The sequence below is a fragment of the Mesitornis unicolor genome, unplaced genomic scaffold, assembly GCF_000695765.1.
Source record: "Mesitornis unicolor isolate BGI_N332 unplaced genomic scaffold, ASM69576v1 scaffold781, whole genome shotgun sequence".
In the NCBI taxonomy this organism is placed as follows: Eukaryota; Metazoa; Chordata; class Aves; order Mesitornithiformes; family Mesitornithidae; genus Mesitornis; species Mesitornis unicolor.
The window spans coordinates 8,317-27,478 of record NW_010161432.1 but is presented as its reverse complement, the minus strand read 5'-3'; the positions used below and the strand labels follow the sequence as shown (position 1 = coordinate 27,478).

The following is a 19,162-nucleotide window of genomic DNA, read 5'->3' as shown; positions in this document are numbered from 1 at the left end:
CAGCTTTCCAGCCACTCCTCTCCAAGCCTCTCCAAGAATATCTAAGTGATAGATAATCCCATATCAGATTCCCTTCAAAAACTGACCAGGGATAAAAGATGGACTCTTTCTCTGAAATAAATCAGCCAACCCCACACATTCCCCCAGGCTCCACCGCTCTAGCAAAGCACATTCGCATCGTCGATGTTATGCTGCCCTCTACTGTTCATAGGTAGAACTGCAGTTACCTCAGCAAGTTGAAGTCTTCCTTAAAAAAAACCCAACATGCAGACCAATCTTTAGCTGCAGGCAAAACTTAGCAAATAAACTTCATGAAAATTTCCTTCTGCTCCTGAAAAATTAAAGGCACTGAGCAGAACTGTCCCCGCTTGTGTCAGTATTACATGAAATACCAACCGCAACATGCTAATCGTCTCATGTTGTAGTTTGCAGTCTACAAAAAAGTCAACTTCAAGCAGGCAAAAAGCTTCAAAGACCAAAGCAATGTAACAGAGTAAAAAAAAGTCAAGAACCAAAGAATTACAATGGAAATAACTAGTAATGTGTGTCACAAACAGTGTTACGTATCCCACAATTGACTGCAACAAAAGAATTCCACAGATACATTAAAACTGTCAAAACAGTAGTGGTCTTTATTTCCATCAGACAAGTTAACACTTTGGTTAATATGAATTTATTTCAACATTTGGGAGATATGGAAATTCGTAACTATTAAAAAACTGAAATGACCCCCCTTCCAAAAATATATGGGATAATACGTGTGTCCGAGTTTTACACCGTCCCACTGCTGAGCCCTTTACGTTATGTGACATCACATACAGTTTTGCAAGACAAAGTAACTCATGGACTCGTTTTCAGCCTCTCATTTGTAAGCCTTCATTGTGTCTAGGAAAAACAAGTTTACATGTGCAACTCAGCAACCTAAGTACATAGATTTCAAAGGTGTCTCAACTGACCTGGAAAAAAAAAAATCCAGAGAGTGGCACAAATGAAGAAAAGGTAGAAAAAACTGTATTGGAATAAACAAATCTTATTGCCCTAGAGGGAAAGCTCGCATCAGCTTAAATTTTGAAAATAAGTCAGTATTTTACTAATTTTAGAAGCTAGGCTTTGAATAATGCAGTCATCAGTTGTTTTCGATTGAGATGGAGTTAAAAACTGCAGACTGCAGAAAAGTATTCAAATAAACAAAAACAATCTCCTGCTTTTGTCATCCAATGCCAAGTACGTACCACGTAACATCTGGACTACAGAGCTCTTCGTGTAGGCCAGAGAGTCTTAACAGCAACAGGATTTCATTTAAGCCTCAGTCCAATGATTAAAAATTTAATGTGCAACTTGAGTTTTTTAATAGAGAGGAGAACGAGTCCTGCAAAACCTATCAGCAGTCTGTTCCTGGGGCAAGTCACCACTAGTGGAAAAGAAAATCAGTCTTGTCAAGAATCCCATGCAGCCACAATGCCTGGAGTTTATTTTTCTTTGGGGGGTGTGAAGAGATGTTAAATTAAAAAAGCGTCTCATCTAATGGGGAAAGGCAACAAATCAATGACTAGTTTTCACAGTAAAATGCGTCAGCTTTGCAGTTTCATTTGAAACCAAGAACAAATCATGAAACGTCATGAAAATAAGATAAAATAATCTCCTAGAGTGATTACTAAATGAAGTTAAAATTATCACACTAATCAGTAAACCCCAGAAGAAAAGCAGATGCCTCGTATCACAGGTCCTACATTAAACAGCATCCACTTAAAATAAATCCATAAAACCTGTAGGTTTGGCCACTTTGCACAATTTTCCCCTAAAAAATACAGTGTACAGAAAAGAAAAAAAAGTCTTGTTATTCCCAGTATGAATTCCGAAGTATAAGCTCAAAACCCAAAGGTTAAAGATCAGCTAAAAGAATTTTAAATTATTTACAAATCCAGCAGGTAGAACTACCATAATGGCTTCGTTTCCATCCTTGTAGTGGCTTTCACTCTTATCCAGCAGCATCTGCAGTAGGAATCTCTTCAGACAGCTTCATCACTGATCGTCTGTCATTTTAAGCAATTCTAGAAGAGCCCCAACAGCTCCAAAATAACCCTTTCAACAAGGCAAAAGCAAAACAAAATCAATCAAATTCCAGAATAAGACACAGGCATGAGCATAGAAGAGCTTCAGTGCTAGTACAGCAATTCAAAGACCTTTCTTGTAAGATCAGCCCTGCTGTGCCAAGTGTTTGCTGTATCCGAGTTATGATTTAATATGACCTTGTCTAGGTCCAAGAAAGGGCATTACACATTACACAGAAGAAGTTACAGAACAACGACAGTGACGCTGTGCTGAGGCAGGGCAGTTTCCATCATGAACACCTCCCTCTGACAGTCACCTCAAACCCATGCCTACAAAAATTAATTCTACTTCAGGTTTATATACTAGGCCACACAAATGAACACTGTTGGTACTACAGTCAGAAAGCAAAACCAGAGATGTGCCTGACCACATCATCAGTGGGCAAGCCAGGGATTAATGAGGGATTATTTTCAAGTGAATTTCCTAATTAAATTACATTTATGCAGAACTTACTTCGTGCATTCACTTCAAAGTTTCAACTGAATTTCCCCTGTTTTACCAAGTCAAGAACCACAAGATTGCTGTACTTAAAAAAGAAGTCCAGCGGGTATTTCCTTACCTCATGTTCCAAAAACAGAGCTTTTAGTTGACCCTTGGACCAGTAATCCATAGCATATGCTAGCACCTTCATAGAAATCATATTAATTCTGAGAAAGTTGCCAACGAATACCACCTTGTCGATGTTCTGTAAAAATTAAAAGCAGACCAGGAAAAATTACATTCAGCTAAATTATTGGCCTCATTCAACATGTACTTCTGCCTCTGCTATAACGTTACATGGGAATTACGGGATACATTTAAATTCTCCAGACTTGAAAGTCAAAAAAATCATTGCAGTTACTGACTGCTGAGTGGACATGTTGAAAGAAGGAGGAAAAAAGAAAGAAGAAGTTTTATTTCCAAATAAGTGAGAGGCTGATATCACAGATGGTGAATATTTGCTTAAGGGCCCAGGACCTTCCCAACACGAACAGGATTATGAGTGTTTTGGGGTTTTTTGTGGGTTTTCCAGAGCTGGGGGAGAGCTGGCTGGGGTTTTGTTTGTTTTTCTTAATTGTAGATGATGTGGCTGCATTGAAGACATCTTTTCCCCCTGCTTGTTAAATGAAGCAACTTCCCAGAGATCACTGCGATTATTAAATCCAGGTGGAGAACATCTGAAGGATACCTGAGAAGGATTACATTTAAGATGGGAAGAAGCATCTTCCATGCTATCCTTACTTGTGTGCACAGCAGTGCATGTACACAGCAGCTCTGGTGCTTAAACAATGCCCATGACTATCTCACCAAGCCCAGTTTTGCAAAAAGATGCACGTGCGTTTTGAATTAGTGCACCACATGATGTTCACTTGGTCTGGGAGATTCAGTAGGAGGCCAAATCCTGGAGACAAACTTTAACAGGGGCTGAAGGAGCTCCCTGAAGGAGTCCTAGAAATATACCTTCAAGAGTCCTCTGCTGAAAGCTGCCAGCAAAAAATCTGCAGAGAGGCTCCAATCGCCAAGTGTTTCCTTTCTAGATTCATGCAGCTCTGTAAAACTCAACACTTGGTTCTGCAGCAATTGCTTTCCTACAGCCCGCAGTTTTGTTGTGCCCAGTGCCGCGCACAGGAGAACATCCTCACAAGAACACTCAGTGCTGGAGAGTGTCAACACCCAGGTGCAGTAATTCATTTATCCACTCTTTGGTGGCTGAGCTACACGTCTGATTGTCCTCGAACCAAATGCAACACAAACCTTATTGAAATAATTCAGGTTTATAGTCACCTATCCCTCAGACTCTGCAGTCACATCAGCATGCATTCATACTCATTCCTAGGAGCTTATAGGGCTGAAAAGAAGAACTTCTCACATTTCAAAAGGCTGCTACTAAACATGGCCAAGAACACTCTGTATCCTACCCTGACAAGGCAGTTTGGTCTCTGAAGTAATTTCTGACAAGGGAGGGGCAAACACGGAACTGACTGATTTCCTGTAATGTAATACTGAATTCATCGGAATATACGTTTGAAATTCATTTTCATGAAATTATTTTTTTGCTGAATATACACACGAAGCTACTGTAACCAGAAATTCACTGAACTAGAAACAGCTTTAGGATTTTTCAGGAGCTGGAAAATGAAGAAATGCTACTTCTCTCCCTTAAGGGAGTCTTGCCAATTTACTTTTACACTGTTCACTGCTGAAACATTCAAAGCTGAAAGGCAGAAGTCTTAAACTGATGAAGGGATGGTGATGAAATGCTTACTTAAGCTAACCAAATTACAACATCCTGGAAAAAATATGCACTCTTTCACTCTGTGGGGTCTTGCTAAATTGTTCAACTACTCTACCCTGCAGTGGAAAGCTATAGCATAGCTTCAATGTAGTATTTACTCATATTTGTCAGTATAATTGAATAGGGGAATCTATAAAGATGCAATAAAAAAAAACCCCCTGCACGTATTTTTACGAGAGAGCCTTGTTCAGATGCAACTTAGATGTTCTGCTGTTAAGAAAGTTATAAACCAGGGGACTGGGGTCTTTTACACAGTTCTGCTGTGCCTAGGACAGACTGTTTCAAATGATGTGTAGCCAAACGCTTCCAGACTATGGAATTTTTCTACCCCACTGCCAACTTTGAGCAAGCAAACTTTACTTTGAAGTTTTGCAGACATAATATTTCATTTATTCCCCAGCCTCATTTTTTTCCCCTGCACATATGCAAGCCATTTTCAACACAATATTAAAGCAAAAAGAAAAAACAACAAACCACACACACACACAAAAAACCTTATCAAAACTCATGCTTCAGGGCATAAACTGATTTTGTCAAAAAACCTGAAAGTGAGCATCACCATAACCCTCATCTAATACATTCTTTTGTGCAGTCTGTGTGTATCATATTCAGCCGGTTCTTAAGCTCTTATTTGGGCATTTCATTCATCAGGAGTCAGAGATGTATCTCCCAAAGGCAGTTCAGAGGTCTAAATTATTTAGCAGAACGACAGCATTACTTTCCCCCCGCCCATGCCCACTAAGAACAAGCTATCTGGAGATCAGCTTACTTGCAATTATGTACCACGTTTGAAATTTTTTATGGTACGGAAAGCTACTAAAGGAAGTTCTCATTCTCTAAAGCTGCAGAATAATTTAGTCCAAGTATTGGAGAAATTCTACTCTGAGGTTGTCTGGGACATGAAGGCAAGTTTACACATCAATCCACACCCCTCCACCAAATTCTGTGGATCACGTCCAGTTTCTGAGCAAGCCTGCCCACAAAACAGAGGCAGTCAGGAACTTTTCACAACAGCTGAGAAGCATTGGTTTCACGAGTAGCCTATTCCCTCCTCTGAACGCATCACGTGTGGTTCCCTGCCGCAACTCTCCATGCTTTGATAGCCCTGTACAATGCTGCTTGAACTCCATGCCACAAGGCAACACTGTAAAGAAGCTGAAAGCAAAGAGAACACTGAAAGAGAATAATTCTGACTGAAAGAGTCAAATTGCATAAAAACGACGTCTGTAGCCACTTTTCATGACAAGGGGGGTTATCAGTGGCATCTGATAAGGGCATACATGAAGACTTGCATTGTTCAACATATTTTAAAAGTGCTCTCGAGAGGGATATTAGCAACAAACATCACATTGCTTGGCATAGAAGGTTATTCAGGAGTCAGAACAAAAAACGAACAGCACAGCAAGACTGAAGAGACATCCAGAGACTGAAGAATAAAGTGGCAGATAAAGTTTAAATTAAAGAAGTGAACTGACACAAGTATAAGGGAGAAGAGACAGAGAAACTTCAGTATTCAGACACGATAGGCTCTCTATTAGCCATCACCACTCAAGAAAAAACTGTGGATGGTTTCTTAAAAATATCAGCTCCATGCTCAAAAAAAATAATAAAAAAAAACGTTACGAACTGTTAGTAAAGGAACTCAGAACATGAAATTTATCAATATGCCATCGCATAAATTCACTGTGCAACCACACTCTGAATACTGCACGAAGATCTGATCTCAAAATTAGAGCCATAAAAAAAGATTCAAAAACCAAAACAAAACAGTGGGAAAGAGACACTCATAGGAGAGGAGACTAAGAATGAAGACTTTCTGTCTCAGAAAGACCAAGAGGCAGGGGTGGTAAAGGTTTATTAAAAACCAAAACCTACCAAAAGCACTAGTGATTAATTATTTGATATTTCTTATAAAGCAAAAAACGTAGCTAGGACTCAGTAATCAGATGGCAGTTTAGGGAGGTGTAGGGTTGGTTTTTTTTTTGTTAGGGGACTGTGTGGATATGCTGTTGATTAAAAAAACTAAATTTTAAAAAAGCACTTTCTTCTAACCACAAATGCTGTGGAGCTAAAAACATCCACACGTTAAAAAAGATCAGATAAATCCATTGAGTAGATCAAAGCGACTAGTTACCACGGAATAGTAAAGGATGCAATTTGCAGCACAAAACAAGTGCCTCAATGTTTGGGGGTTTTTGTTGTGGTTTGGGGGTTTTTGTTGTTGTTTTGGTTTGGGTTTTCTTTGTTTGTTTTGGTTGGGTTTGTTTGGTTTTGGTTGTGGAAGCCAGAAGGGTGTATGAATGGAACAGTCCATCCACAGATGTCATGCTTAAAGAAAATAATGTAACAAGTATCTAAGAGGAGTTTGAGGCAGGATAATGAACTCTATTTTTCTTCTCTCTGACCCAATACGACGAGTCTTATATTTAACAAAACATTTAACACAATACACAATTCAAAACCATCATGCTTTAGAAAGGAAGCCAAGGAAAATACTATTAAAAAAAACCCCATCTGTCATAGTATAGTGAGATCTGTTAATAACTACAAGGTAACTGAGGGTATTAATTTGGATTATAAAGGCATTAATACAGCTTATGAGCAGCTGAACAACTTGAGACATCAATGGTTCGAGGAGATCTTTAAAGTCAACTTTTGTCCCCTCTTCCCTACCTTTGGAGCTCACCTCACGCTTTGCATCCAAGTGTACGTATAAGACAAATCACAAGAGTTTGGACCCCACATTAAATACGCGCACACTTACCAAGGCCAGGTACACACCCGCTATACCAGCAATTTGCATTTTTGTATTCTGATAACCTCACCATGCTGCTTCTTAAGTTTTAAGATCATAGCAAATGTGCTGTCTTACCTCATTCAACGCACACATGCGAGCAATAGAACCTATGTTGTTGGTGATGGTGACCAAAGTAGCTCTGGCCAAGTCCTCTTTACTGATGGAATCTCTCTTTTCTTTACTCATCATATGACCAAAGCTGTGCGAGAAAGATTATTCCTTTTAATATGATGTATTTAGGAGTGCTAAACACCTTTAGAAATTTCACCATTTAATAAGCTTTGCTTGGATTATATATCTGTTGATTTGAGACACATTTGAGATATGAAAACGGATCTCAGTGGAAAGGCAGAACAATGAGTAAGGACACTTCTAAAATAACTGATTTAAATGGAAACAGACTACAAGCAGCATTGCTTACACCTGTCTAAGAAAAGAAAAGAGCAAGAAGTAGGTGAGAGATCCAAGGACAAACCACATGATACATTCAGAGTAACATTTCACCACGGACACAGTGCACAGTCCAGGGATCACGCCCTCGGTTCAGTATGCACATTAAATTTCCCAAGGAATTCCTTAAAAACAGCTCAATTAGCACGTACCTTGAGGCTACAGCAGACCCTTGAAGGCCAAACCGCTCATAATCTCCTCCGTAAATATCTTTCACCAGCTTATCCACGTTGGTGCTGTCTCCTTTTGCGGCCATTTCCAGTGCTTCTTCAAACGTTTCGCAGCCAGTCAGCAGACAGCACAGGCCCAGGAACGTTCCTCCTCCAAGACTAGAAAAGCACAGTTCCTTCAGACCAGCAGCTTGAACCAGCTTGTACCACAGCTCTCCAGACTCCAGTTTTCAACACGATCTACACAGCCACCAACTGCATAATGCAACTCTTCCCTCAGAGAAGTCAAGACAGACACCCTAAACTGAGTTTCTATTATTTAACACAAATGTCATCCAGTGGGGTTTGAACTGAACTACTCTTAAGATCTTTATATCTAAATAGGAGAAACTATGCTAAATCAAGGGTTAGCTGAGAAGAAGGTCCAATCCAACACCACAGATGTCAGTTTGCTATTTGTAGCACTCTGGCAAGTCTTCCTTGTGCAAGAATAATTAGTCAGCAGATCGCTTAAGTCAGTGATGAAAGAATAAACAGCAATCAAAGCCAAGTATCTATGCTGGGGCAGGCAGCCAAAACAGGTCTTGTCCTCTTCACCAGTGGCAGAGAACAGTGTGTCTGGCTCCTGTTCAAAGCAAGGCTAGCACCAGCCCTGAGTATCTCAGCCCTCCAAAGAACTCTGAGCAAGGAGCAGTCACTTTCATATCTTGCACGGGTTCAAGTACAATATTTACCGACCATATAAATTTAGCAGGGAGTATTTGACTGCGCATAACAGGTTGCTAACTCATTTCATTAAAATTCTACTTTGGACTCTTCAGTCTTAACAGACATGAACTTCAACTTACTAACCTCTACATCCTTCCTCATTCTTTCTTAACCCTTGAGTAAGTTAGCTTATTTGCATTGATTGCAGCCACACCAACTGGAGCCACTGTAAACAAGAGGATCAGCGAGACACCACACTTGCACTTGACAGAAAAGCACTGGAGGTCAGACAGCAACACCATTCCGTCAGTGCTCTTGGGTTATGAGGCAAGTTTTGCAGAACACATCTAGTAGCACTGTAATATATTCAGTATCTGAGCAGTCAGAAGCTCTGCACACAAGCCACAAGACAGCATTGATTTCATCATCTGTAACAAGTCAGCAACCCTCTGCAGTCATGTTTCTCCTTCCGTAGTGGAAAGGACCAGAAGCACATCTACAGATATCAATAGGGCTACACTTGAAAAACAACCAGAACTGCAAAAAAACCAATACCTCTTCCATTCCACTTGTGTTGACAAGCATTGTACACAGAGAAATGACTCATGACTACCACTGTGGCGAAGAGATGCCCTACACAGGGCAACAGAAGACAGGTACACAGTCGTGTGCAGTACACGGGAGAAACTCCATCACTGTGCACCATGCACTGAAGAACAGAACGCAGCTTTGGAAGGGACTACAGCAAACACAAAAAGCTTATTTGGTGGTTGTTCTGGAAGGGGATATTTTTAGGTTTCTGTTTTGAGGGTTTATTTGGTTTAGTTTGGAAGATTACAAGATTATTAAAAACAAAGTATATCAATTTAGTTTCCACGTATGATGGAAAAGGGAGATAGATTTATTGGTATTTTTCCTCCTACTCTGGATGGACACATTTGTAACTGAAGAGGTTTCCTATCAGTAAGCACTGTTGCCACATCTATAGAGTAAACTTCAACGTGCCTCAGGCTGTTTTTCGGCCTTGATAACAAAACTCTGCGTCCACACTGCTGTACTCGTGAATTCCTAAACAGGGCAGTCACATCTAAATCTCTTACCGAACACAGGACAGCGATCATTTCGACTCAGCTGTACCTTACAGATAACTTTGGAAAGCCCTAGCTGACCCAGGCTCGTATCACACTGAGGACACAGACAGAATACAGGCAATCAGACTCTATTCTTTACATGCTGGCATTCCTTAATTTACCAGCATGGTCCAAAGACTAGTGCAATCAGCAAGGAAACAAGAGATCTAGTCAGATTCCACTGCCAAAAACCCAGCAGTAGCAAGTAATTCTACAGAGTTTTCCTATATCCTGGAAACGTCCTTACTACTAAGCAAGAGGTTTCTGCTTATCCTCAAAATTTTTATTTTACCACTCTGGCTCTTCTAAGGGATCAAAGCAGGGGAGAGAAGATTCATTTACTGGGACAGCTTTATTTCGGTAATTCACAGCAAGAGAGAGGAATTTGGTAAGAACACCAACAAGAGAATAAGGCAGCTCTGAAGTTCAGTGGATCAATTATTTCCCTGATGTAGACCCCACTCTGAAGGAATCCTAGGACATTTCCAGTCTTACTACGGTAGGCTTTTAAAAGAAACACGAAGACAAGCACAATTTGGCGTTGCATCTACAAGTCACACCGGTTCTATCTGTTCAATTATTAAGGAAGAAAGAAAATAGAACTAAAAGAACACAGAATTAAATTTACCTGGATCCCGTGACTCTCTTATAGTTGTCCTTGGAATACACAGCTAGTATGCTGACCCCTGAGCCTATGTTAACCAGCAGCATAGGATATGGATTATCAAGGCAGTAAGGCTTTTTCTGGCACTGTTCAGGATCTGTGGGATTTTCAAAGTAATAGCACTCTGGTTGCCCATTGAAACCAACAGAATCAACATAAAGGAGGCCCTGGATCAAACAGTCCAATTCATCCAGTTTATGGAGCTGCAGATCAGCAATCTGGAAAACAACAACAAGAAATTAAGAGACATTTCTCAGTACAGTACAACCTGAGAAGGACAAAAGGTTCCACGGAAGCACTTAGATCACTTTAATAGTAACAGACGATGCTATTTAAACAGTACAAAGATCTGCCTGAGCATGAAGTCCAAAATTAAAAAGAAGTTTGCTATCTGCCTGACGAGTACCTCACAAACAATGATGTGCTCTGCAGTAACGTCATTTGGTTTCTTTGCGTTTGAGATATTCCCTGCTCTGCAAGCAGAAAGCATTTTCCCTCATCAGTATTCTGAAGCAATAAATTCCCTCATCCCTATTCCAAGAGCAGCTGCATTCTGCAGCTTTTGGACAGTATCTAACAGCAGCATTCCTCAGGACGCAAAGTGCTTTAACCATCATCCAGCTACACGTCCCAGAAATTTAATGACATTTTCAACGTAAGCATTAAGATCAAGAAACTTCAGTTGAAGAACAAGACAGTTAAAGCCTTTCAAAGTGCACATGCTTATATTAATATGCATTAAATACGCAGTTGATTGTGCGTAAAAGACTTGCGTTTTTTGCTACATGTCACCAGTAATCTGAAAGCACCACTTCGTTCAGTTACAATGGGCACTTTAAAAAGTCTCATGAAAAACACGGTATTCTCAATGTTTGGTGAAAAACAACATTAAAAAAAACAAACAAAAATATGTCAGGCCCAGGTACCCAGGAAAATGTTCATAGCAAAGTAACTGTAACACAAGGTATTAAAAAAATAATTAATTTAAAAATAATTTAAAAGGAAATTCCCTCCGAGATCTCACAGGTCACCCATGACTGCACTTGAACAGCCACGTTCCACTTGCCATAGCGTTCCGTTTACTAGAATTAGAAATCACATCCCTTTCTTGAAATAGTATAGTGACAAGCTGCAGAAAGTATCCTTTCCAGATGACATTGAACTTACACTTGTGTTAGAGGAAAGGAGAAAAAATACTCAAGTTGCCCATCCAAACCCAGAGGTCCTTTGCAGCCTCACACCTGCAGAGTAGGTCTTGCCTAACTCCGCTTTCTAGCGGAAAAAGCAAAAGTATTAGGAATAAACAAGAGTTACACAGCACAGAGAGCCGGTTCTCAAACATTTCCATATTGCAGGATGTTTTTACAACAGCTAACAGAGAAGATTTATGAGGCTACCTACCTCCTATTTTTAAATCTGGAAGCTCTATTAAGTTACTATAAAGAGGAAAGGTATTTCTGTGGAACAAGCATGGTCAGTCGGTTACATTCTTTTGAGCTATTTAAATCTCTTCCCTGAAGTTTTTTTCTCTGTTTGTGTATAACTCTAACTTGCCTTAGCTGAAAGCCATTCTGCTCTTTGGGACTGCCTTTTTATGATGTTTGCTAGTCCTCAAATCCTGGAACCAGAAAAGAAAGAACACAAAAAAATCCCAAACCTGCAGTCTCGAAGAGCTCAATATAGACCCAGTTATTCATAGGTCAATAGAGACAGGGGGAGATCATTTCTTCCTGTTTCAGTATTTCCTCCTGTAACTTTTGCAATCCCTTCATATTTTTTTTCTTGGTTACCACATTACAACTACGGAAATGCAGCATGAAAGACTTGAACCCTTCAGCCAGCAAATAATAAGAATAAACACAAATCAGGACAAAAGGTTTTACAAAAAATTACAAAAACCTTAAAGGTACTTTGCAAGTATCTTAGATTTCAGCTTGCTGTTACACTGAGGAAAAAAGCTTCAAAGGAGATCTACAAGACAAGACACCAACATAATAAATCTTCATATACTTTTTCTCACAATAGACATTGCATCTATTTGTGTATCACCGTATCCACTAAATCATCACTCAGATTTATTTAGCTAAAACCTAACTAACATTGCACATAGCTAGTCAAAAATATGGAAAGATTCTATACTAACCATGATCTTTCTCTAGGTTATGTGCTGTAGTCTCAGTTTTCTTCATCTTACTGTATAAGCTAGATGCAGTATGACCAAACATGTTCAAATACATCATCTGCAAACAACCAACCACTGAACCAGAAGCCTACTATACAAAGACAAGTCACTAGCAGATTTATGGCCCCTGTTGCCAAAACCTCTATTCTCCCATAAGCCAAATACCCAGCCGCAAGCTGCTTGTGTCTCATCCATGTTACACTTTTATAAATACATAAGCATCAGTGAGAGACCTTACGAGACACGAGCAAGCAATGCAAATCTAAGACTAAAACACTACTGGCATCGGTGCAAGAAACACAGAAAATCCAGGTTTCTACAGACTCTCCAGTCAGCTCACCAATTCTGTAAGGACAGAACAGAAGAAACTAATCAACGGTTCTTTTTCAAGCACTAAGCACAGAAGTTTGATTAGGTCCAGCCCTCTATGTATAAAAGACATACCAGAATTTGCTCTGCACTTTCTAGCACTGTGCTGTATTTAACAGCTGATATACTGTACGCAGAAAGGCCCTATCACTGCTTTGTTTCCTGTATGATACCCATAGCAGACTGAAAAATTCTTTTCCTGCATTGCTGCAGCAGCCTGGTTTTCATTTTCAGAAGGAGCGAGACTGGCATCAGTATCCCATGTTGATCTGTGCCACGAGACCTCCAAGGCTCCTGACAGCCCAGGAAGCCACTACCGCTCTTGTTTCTAAACACAAACCAGGGCACAGCTGCGAGAAATGCAGTAACCAGGTCTTGTGCAACAAGCCATGAGAGAGCCAGGACCCCTTTCCCTGCATGGAGAACTGCCTTTTCTCTGTTCACTTCTTTGCTCACAATGACTCAAAGAGCAGAACTGCAGCTGTGTATAGAAGCACATTTTCATGGGACATTTTTCCTACAACTTTTTATAAAAAGCACTTGCAGGTATTTTCCAGCCCTTTGCAATCCCTAATGCAATGCTCTGCACTCCAGTAACTATACTCAGCACACAGTTTCCCTAGGAAAGAAAGTTGTGCTGTGAGAGGAAGAACTGCAGAACAAAGTAGTATACAGGACCCTGGAGGTCACGTTTGTTTCTCCTCAAGGAAAACATGAAGCAGCTCACTCCCCTGCAAGTGAGCTGAGAGGAGCCATGACAGGTATGTCGAGGGGTTGAAACCTAATGGATCAACACTGGCGTGCAGACGTCTTTTCAAGATGTCATTTAAGATTTCACCCAGTTTGAATTTTCACAGTATGACCCAGTTCTGGCAAGTGCGGGAATGTCCAAACCTGGATGCAGTTTTGTTACAGTCACAAGACAATTCTGCTCGATTGGGGTGGGTTTTGTTTCAGCAGCAGAGCTAGGAGAGCACTCTGACCGATCAAGGTAATTAAAGTGGGTTGATGACTATGTAGTTAGAATAGGTATGTGTTTAAACTATAGAGCTAAGAAAAAGATGGCAAGATATGTTTGCATAAGCACTAGAGAAGGCCCGAACCATGCTCAGGAGAAGAATTAGACAACAGAATGAGGGATAATAGCTGTGGTCAGACCACCATAAGAATAGGCCAAAACCTTTTTTGACAAAATTACAGGGGTAATCCAATGTCTTATGTGGCATGATAGCGGGGAACTAATCAAGGTGGGGGGCAGAGTAAAAGGTGATCACCTTATGCACGCTGGTATGATTTTGCTTTGTTAAAGATGTATAAACAGGCTGTGAAAATGTATGGGTGCCGCAGCACAATTAGAGGAGCTCCCCTCTGTGCGTCCCCAGCGCTGTGAATAAAGAAGTGCCTGCTTATCTGACACTGCGTAGATAATCACTCCTCCTGATTGCGACCCCGTCACCAGTTTGAGCTCATCTGTCTCCTGGACTTTCAATCAGAACTACAATTTGTTTTCTGCAAGAAACTGTTAGGAACATAACATCCTGCAAGTTTTTAATTATCAATTACAACAGCCTCATTTACTGTATCACTGTGGCTTTTCTATGTCCTCTGGGCATTGCTCTAGTTTTTATTTCTTATCATAGATTACAGTCTAGCTTTTCATCCATCTCCCTCCCATTACCTCTCCTCCACTTTCATAAAGATGCGCTTTGCTTATCTTATATTTTAAATTGTCTTCACCTTAACCCCCAACCTTACTTTTTTTTGAGCACAGATGAGGTACTCTCCCCAGCTTATTCCACACCCTGAGGAATAAAGGCCAGTCATTCAAAAAGGGGGAAAAAAGGAAAAAAAGCTAAACTGGAAACAGTCCTTTTAGTGACTTACTGATGTTTTTCAATGAACTTTAAATACAACGGAAGAGTTGGTAAAATTATTTGTGTTCTAGTTTAATGAATGAGTCAGTTTTCCTACTTAGAGCAGAAGCATTCAGATCTTCAGAATGAATCAAATGACTTGCCAGGCTACTGCCAGCAGTCACCAAGCAGTCCACGGAGACTTCTCCACGTCTCCTCCTATCCACGACATGAGAGGGAGATCAGATAGCTAAAACCTAGCTAGCTTTGTAGAGTTAGTTACCTTTCTATGGCACAAAAGACAGGCTTAATGTAAACAGAAGATGCCTCCCAAATTTACTCTATTTTCTAATACACAAATGCAAGCGATGTCTAGATCAATTGGATTCAACTCACTTAGGGATTCACATTTAGACACCAAAATAGGCAAGTAACAACAGGGCTTTTGCTCGACTATTCAAGGAGAAAAAACTGCTGTAATCTTAGAAGTATTCCTTCTTTGGGATTTGAATGCTGTTTTGCAATATGTTGGCTCTTTTGTCCTAAAACTATGCAATCCTGGAAGTCCCATAAGCATTCAGAAGTACCATGAAAGACAAGTACATAAAAGCACGTACATAAGAAAATAAAAAGCCAGAACAAAAGCACGTTACCTATCAGCTTCAGGAGTTTGTTAGCATTTAGCCAGATTTTTTTGACGAAACTAACATTCACAAACATACTTTAGTTTTTCCACATTGCTTCTAAGTAAAAGGAACAGTACCGTTCAAAGCCTCTCCACATATGGCATTATACAATACTGGATTCTGCAACAGCAGAATATTAGACTTGGCACATGTTCTCTACTCCTACAGGTGCATTAGAGTGGTCAAATATTTGACACAGCCATTGCAATGCTTTGAGAGAGCAATCCTGAAGCTGTTGTCCAATGTCATTTACAGGCAGTAGAACACACTACGATAGCCAGCTGCTGCTATGGTGGCTAATGAAGTGTGATAATTTAAGTGCCAGTACCCAGGACACTCAGTCCTGCGAGAGAGATTAAGCAAGCAAACCTTCCTGTAATGGATAGTATTTTGCTTCTGTAATAGTCTATGGATATTAGAGTTTGAGCCAAGAAACATGTGCTATAAAGGAAGGTGTAGAACTGGATAGCTGCAAGAAGAGGTGAGTCCAAAAGCACTCACTCAGGTGTGACTGCACTTCACTGATTCCCCTATGCTACAAAACACCCCACCCAGTCTTCAGAGTGTTTTTCTTAAACTACCTCCAAGTGTTGCAGCACACAGAACATTAATACTGCAGAGATGTGAGGCTTCATGCCTAAGTCCACCAGTAATTTGCTATGTGACCTTATAATCTAGTGCAATAGCTAGCAAAACAGTCAACTACAACAGCTTCCAGTGCTACCTCGACTATATTGCAGCTGGGATGACAAAGACTGGTACTTCACTGTAAACTGCATATTTATGCCACATAAAGCCAAAGTTATGGACAGAAATGCCTGGCTGTGGTAGCCACCAGTGAAATTCCAGTTCAGATCTATAGCTGTGGCAGAGAGGGACAAGAACTTTCTTAAGTGAGCAACTCTAGCTGCCATTACATGATGCAGAGAGGTGAATTTGGGAAGACTGGCCATTCCAAAGGTATAGTCAGCCTCTTCAGAAAGCCCCACAGTGATCTCTCATTGTCACTAGAGAACACGACCTGAATCATCCTCTGGACACAAGGAAGGACCCTCAAAATTGTGAACTGAGGCCACACTGACTAGCACTACAACTTACCTCCTACTGTGGTGCCAATACCCCTACACAATGAGAGACAAACTAAAACTTTTGAGGACTCAATAATCAGTAGACCCTAACATACTAGGGACTTGCAATCAGCCAGACAAGAAATCTGGCACTATCAGTGGCTTAACTCAGAAACTTGATGGTCCTTCATGAGACTAGCTGCCTCCATGCCCAACGTTTACTGGAACTGATTGCACTGTGGTGTAACAGCTGGAATTCAGGCCGATCTCTTACAGTATTCTCTTCCCGCCGGAGATCCTGGCCATCTGGTAGGTAAGAGGTACTGACAAACTAAAGACCTCTTGTACTGCAGAAATGGATGCTCGGGAGTCAAAAGTGAAGCACACAAAGCCAAGGATTGCAGTCAATGGCAGTTGGTAAATCAGTATGACAGCTCCCTAGACTGAAGCACAGACAGAAAAGCAACTGATGCAACCTGTCATACCCAGCAGCCATCCCTCACCGTCAAGATCGGGTCAAAAGCTAGGGACAGAAGTGTCAGACCAGCCTGCCAAGTACATCATTCACAATCATCTTAGCGAGGCTGCTCTGGTACAGGCAGAGCAGTCATTCTTCTACAGAAAATAAATGAAGATATGCTCCAGTAGAAGCAAATGCAACAGGCAACTGCCTCCCAAATGACTACTTCTCTCTAATGCAGTTTGTAGAACAGTGCTGTTGCCACAATCTATTTTTGTGGAGCACTCTAGTGCACTCAGTCGGGAGGCAGGGCTATTGCTAAAACTCAAACAAACAGCAGCATCCCAACACTTGACACTTTTGCTTTTGGAGGTCCCTGCAGAGGTTATTTTTAAATTCTAGGTGATCCAGGACCTAGTCACCCCATGAATGGTCTTTCTTCACGGGAAGTACTCCCAGAATTGAAATGAAAAGCCAGCTGCTATTGTCATGCTTCACGTTTGGTCTTCCAGACTGTTGTATTAGTCTTCAAGCAGATTCAAGTCAAGGGGAAGGGAACCTGAATCTATCTAATCTCCAGCCTGTATGGTTTCAATTCTGGTTTTCTAATAGATAACCAGTTTGCAAGATGAGTACCTAGCCTCAGGCTTCTTCAGGTTGTGTTATATACTCTCAGCTGGTTATAAGGCATCTGATCATTACAGCTGTACTAAAAAAATAATCACTGAAGACATCCTGCACAGTAATACTTCAGTAAAATACTTAAGTAGAACGCTTTCCCCTGTCCCCTCCATGTACTCATCAATTCCCCCAGATAATAAATGTAGCTTGATTCTGTTGGTCTTAACCTGCTAAGATGGACCCCAAAAAAGTTACTTCCTCTGCAAGTTTTAATAGAAGGATTCCCATGATGCTTTCCCACATACCATTCTGAAGTCCTCCTCAAACTTGTAAGCTCCACCTCCCGTGGCACAGAGCGTAGTGTGCAAACTGGAGAAGTTCTTTTCACTACCCATCTGTATGAACCTGTGCATGGCACAGCTGGGAAAGCGGATGAAGTGCAGGTTTCCTTTGCGTCCACACATGGTCAGATTTTTCAGTTCCAGATGAACATCGCGAATGCCAGTTTTACCATAGGCTGTATTGGAGGTCAAGTACTTCCTAATGCTTTTCAGGTTTTCCACTTCCTCCTGTTCCTCTTCTGCAGTAATGTCCTTAGGTTCAAAGTAGACCAATTTAACCAACGTTCCACCGATGTCCATTCCAAACCATGGAAAAGCTAAGGACAAGGGGGTTGGGGAGGAAGAAAGAGAAAGTCACTATAAATATACACATTAGCCATATCACTGAAAACATCTGCTGAGTGACAATTCAGTGCAGTCACAATGGCAGCATCTGCTCTGGATAGCTAGTGGTTGCTTAGGTGTCCAATTCATATGTATTAAACACCTCTCTAAGTTAAGACTTCATAAAGCCTCAGTTAAGGGAAAAAAAAAATCTCAAAATACTTCCCCCTAGAGAAGCAGGTTTTAATAAAATGAAAATATTTTTTCCCAGGAAAACACCTTACTCTTCAGTCAGCACTTCTTGACAGAGCACATTTAGTGCGCTTCACCCAGTCCGACTCTGGGCACCTATTCTGAAAACAGACTAAAGAAGGGAGGAGAAAGAAACAACCGAACAGGAGAACGAGATTTCTCAAGTCACATTCTCACAGTGTAACATCTACTATTGCCTTTCCAAACCCAGTCAGAATTTCCACAGTCACAAGGCTCTGTCTGAAGAGCAGCAGTACATAATCCTCCCATCATGCTGGGAGTCTCCAGACTGCAACCCACCAGAACTAGCAGCTCTGTCAGAACTTCACCACCTGCACGTATTATCAGAAAGAGAGTAAGCTGGTTTAAGTTCACTATTTACCACTGACAGTCCTTTTCTTTGAGCACAGACTCCCTTTGCTGGTATATTTCCTGGCTTAACATACAACTACACAAGAAATGCCACTATTTGCTTCTCATCATATATGTATTAGCCACAGATGGCTTAGCTCTACCAAAACTTCTGTTCTCTTAATAGCAAGAAAAAAAATCACTATGGAGAACACGCACACAGAAGATACTAACTGAACCAACTTGGTCTGTCTGCTCTGCTTATATATACACAGACATCTTAAATAGTAAGCCAGGTAACATTATGAAGCAATAAGAAGTGAGAATACAAAATCTGTACACTGGTACTG

The 19,162-nt window shown here is 40.7% G+C and overlaps 1 protein-coding gene across 2 annotated transcripts; it reads right to left on the bottom strand.

The window, feature by feature from the left end:
* Nucleotides 1-1,468: 1,468 nt before the first annotated feature.
* Nucleotides 1,469-18,196, bottom strand: PANK1 (pantothenate kinase 1). Of its 2 annotated transcripts, XM_010192754.1 has the most exons (6): nucleotides 17,850-18,196; nucleotides 10,271-10,524; nucleotides 7,787-7,963; nucleotides 7,260-7,383; nucleotides 2,672-2,797; nucleotides 1,469-2,082 (listed from the first exon to the last, which is right to left on the bottom strand). In XM_010192754.1, the coding sequence occupies exons 1-6, from the start codon at nucleotides 18,183-18,185 to the stop codon at nucleotides 2,023-2,025; spliced, it is 1,077 nt and encodes a 358-aa protein (XP_010191056.1). In that variant the 5' UTR covers nucleotides 18,186-18,196; the 3' UTR covers nucleotides 1,469-2,022. The 2 variants fall into 2 exon arrangements, with proteins under 2 accessions (XP_010191056.1, XP_010191064.1); XM_010192762.1 differs by lacking the exon at nucleotides 7,787-7,963.
* Nucleotides 18,197-19,162: the final 966 nt, after the last annotated feature.